The sequence below is a fragment of the Octopus bimaculoides genome, chromosome 28 (assembly GCF_001194135.2).
Source record: "Octopus bimaculoides isolate UCB-OBI-ISO-001 chromosome 28, ASM119413v2, whole genome shotgun sequence".
In the NCBI taxonomy this organism is placed as follows: domain Eukaryota; kingdom Metazoa; phylum Mollusca; class Cephalopoda; order Octopoda; family Octopodidae; genus Octopus; species Octopus bimaculoides.
The window spans coordinates 2,057,698-2,060,769 of NC_069008.1; the positions used below are offsets into that span (position 1 = coordinate 2,057,698).

The 3,072-nt window shown below is 37.2% G+C and overlaps 1 protein-coding gene across 2 annotated transcripts in view; it reads left to right on the forward strand.

Moving 5' to 3' along the window:
- Nucleotides 1-3,066, forward strand: part of LOC106878336 (zinc finger protein 271) — a 3,770-nt gene extending 704 nt beyond the window's left edge. The window contains exons 1-2 of one of the 2 annotated variants that reach the window (XM_052977657.1): nucleotides 66-246; nucleotides 1,417-3,066. In XM_052977657.1, coding sequence (XP_052833617.1) covers nucleotides 1,718-2,779 — 1,062 coding nt within the window. In that variant the 5' untranslated portion in view covers nucleotides 66-246; nucleotides 1,417-1,717 and the 3' untranslated portion in view covers nucleotides 2,780-3,066. Of the gene's footprint in view, nucleotides 1-65; nucleotides 247-1,416 lie in introns of those variants that run through there. The other variant, XM_014927530.2, reaches the window with a different exon arrangement.
- Nucleotides 3,067-3,072: the final 6 nt, after the last annotated feature.

Below are 3,072 nucleotides of genomic sequence, written 5' to 3' on the forward strand. Positions count from 1 at the left end.
AAATATATTTATTTATAAAGTTTAAACTGAACATGAAATGAAATATATTTATTTATAAAGTTTAAACTGAATTTCATTTGTTTAAATTCTACGGAAATGCATTTTCTAATTTGATAAATTCTACGGAAACAAACGAAGGTGGACGAGTGATAGATAGATAGATAGATAGAGAGAGGGGGGAGAGAGACAGACAGATAGCTCCGGCCAGTCAGTAGCCAAAGAAACAGATTTCAACTCAAACCAGCAGTAACATTCCTTGTTTGGATTTTTCTACTTTCATTTCTGACAGCTAATACCATTTTCTACAAAAATTTACGTTTTCAGCTACGAAGATTCCGAGTTTGTAAAATCGCCAATTTGGCATTTGAAAATTTCAATTCCCTCCAATTTCTTCATTTTTCAGAAATAATTTTGGGCGAAATACGTGGAAAAATACGGAGATTATGTATAGGAAAAAGTAATTTTTAAAAATTTCAAAAAAAAAAAATAATAAACAGAAAACAGAAAAGGGAATCCTCTCGCCAATGTTTGTTGCTACTCACGTTATAGAAGAGTGGGTGGGAGTAACTGGGATGGCGTTGGCGAGAGAAATAAAATAATGATGATGGAGTAAAAACGATGTTTCTGATGAGAGAAACATCTTAAACTTCACCATTCAGTAGCTTCATATACATCAGTGATTCTCGGCCGTTTTTTAATTTTTTTCACCTATGACATCTTTGATTCCTATTTTGCATGGGTGAACTTTCATAGTCATTCAGTGTTTAAAAAATTCTATTATATTTTCAGAATTAAATATTAGGAATTATATGAAAAAAAAAATTCAAATATTTTGTGTATTGTAACCAGTTTATTGCACATAAATTTTTAACAACAGAATCTTATATGGACCCTGGTTGAGAACCACTTTGTTGGCACTCCGTGGTTTACGACGTCGAGGGTTCCAGTTGATCCGATCAACGGAACAGCCTGCTCGTGAAATTAACGTGCAAGTGGCTGAGCACTCCACAGACACGTGTACCCTTAACGTAGTTCTCGGGAATATTCAGCGTGACACAGTGTGACAAGGCTGACCCTTTGAATTACAGGCACAACAGAAACAGGAAGTAAGAGTGAGAGAAAGTTGTGGTGGAAGAGTACAGCAGGGTTCGCCACCATCCCCTGCCGGAGCCTCGTGGGGCTTTAGGTGTTTTCGCTCAATAAACACTCACAACGCCCGGTCTGGGAATCGAAACCGCGACTCCGCTGCCCTAACCAATGGGCCATTGCGCCGCCACTGAGAACCATTAATATACATAATATTACACAATTTGAAGATATAGCTCTAGCAGATTTCACATGATTTGAACAACAAATTTAATTGTTCATGAAAATTTGGTGTCCTCTGTATCTTAAACTGTTTCTTTATTCTTTCAGATTTTCAGGTGACATTGGCTTAGAAGAACCATTTACATCAGATCCATTGTCAATATTCATCATGTTTTAAAGACCAAAGGAAGATGTCATGAAATATAGAAGATAGATATAATCCTGTTTATGTAATATCTAAACTGAGTTAAATATTAACACTTCTTGACTTCAGTGCCTGGGATATGTTCAGGAAATTTACAAAGGTATTCGCAGTGTCTTCAAATATTGACACAATCACAGCTGCTGGGAGTAAACTATTCAGATGAAACCAAGATAAAAGTATATTTTGGTGAAAAAACTACAAATAATGGAAAAGGGGGTGGTTTTAACTGGTGAGATATTAAAAGAGATTGGAAAATCATCTTACCCATGCGATATTTGTGAAAAGTCATTCTCTCAGAAAAGTAACCTTGTGAAACACCGACGTATTCATACAGGAGAGAAGCCATATCACTGTGAGATTTGTGGCAAATCATTCTCTGGAAGTAGTTACTTGACTATACACAAACGTATTCATACAGGGGAGAAGCCATATCAGTGTGATATCTGCGGTAAATCTTTCTCTAGAAGTAGTGACTTAACTACACACAAACGTATTCATACAGGAGAGAAGCCGTATCAGTGTGACATCTGTAGTAAATCATTCTCTAGAAGTAGTAATTTAACTAAACACAAACGTAGTCATACGGGGGAGAAACCATATCAGTGTAATATCTGCAGTAAATCATTTTGTGGGAGTAGTGAAGTAACAAAACACAAACGTATTCATACTGGAGAGAAGCCATATCATTGTGATATCTGTGGTAAATCATTCTCTGGAAATAGTGACTTAAGTACACATAAACATGTTCATACAGGTGAGAAAGCATATCACTGTGATGTCTGTGGTAAATCCTTCTCAAGAGCTAGTAACCTGAGTAAACATATACGCGTTCATACAGGGGAGAGGCCATATCATTGTGATACCTGTGGTAAATCATTCTCTAGATGTAGTAACTTAATTAACCACAAACGTATTCATATGGGCAAGAAACCATATCAGTGTGACATCTGTGGTAAGTCTTTCTTTGGAAGAAGTGACCTAACAGTACATGAACGTATTCATACAGGTGAGAAACCATATCACTGCGAAGAGTGTGGTAAATCGTTTTCAGGAAGTAGTGCCCTAAGTAGACACATACGTATTCATACAGGGGAAAGGCTATTTTACTGTGATATATGCAATAAATCATTCTCTCGTAGAAGCGGTTTAACTATACACAAACGTGTTCACACAGGTGAGAAGCCATATCACTGTAATTTCTGTGGTAAGTCGTTCACAGAGAAATGTAACTTAGTTATTCATGCACGTATTCATACAGAAAAATAACTCTTTTACTCTTTTACTTGTTTCAGTCATTTGACTGTGGCCATGCTGGAGCACCACCTTTAGTCGAGTAAATCGACCCCAGGACTTATTCTTTGGATGCCTAGTGCTTATTCTATCGGTCTCTTTTGCCGAACCGCTAAGTTATGGGGATGTAAACACACAAGCATCGGTTGTCAAGCGATGTTGGGGGGACAAACACAGACATACATATATACGACAGGCTTCTTTCAGTTTCCGTCTACCAAATCCACTCACAAGGCTTTGGTCAGCCTGAGGCTATAGTAGAAGACACT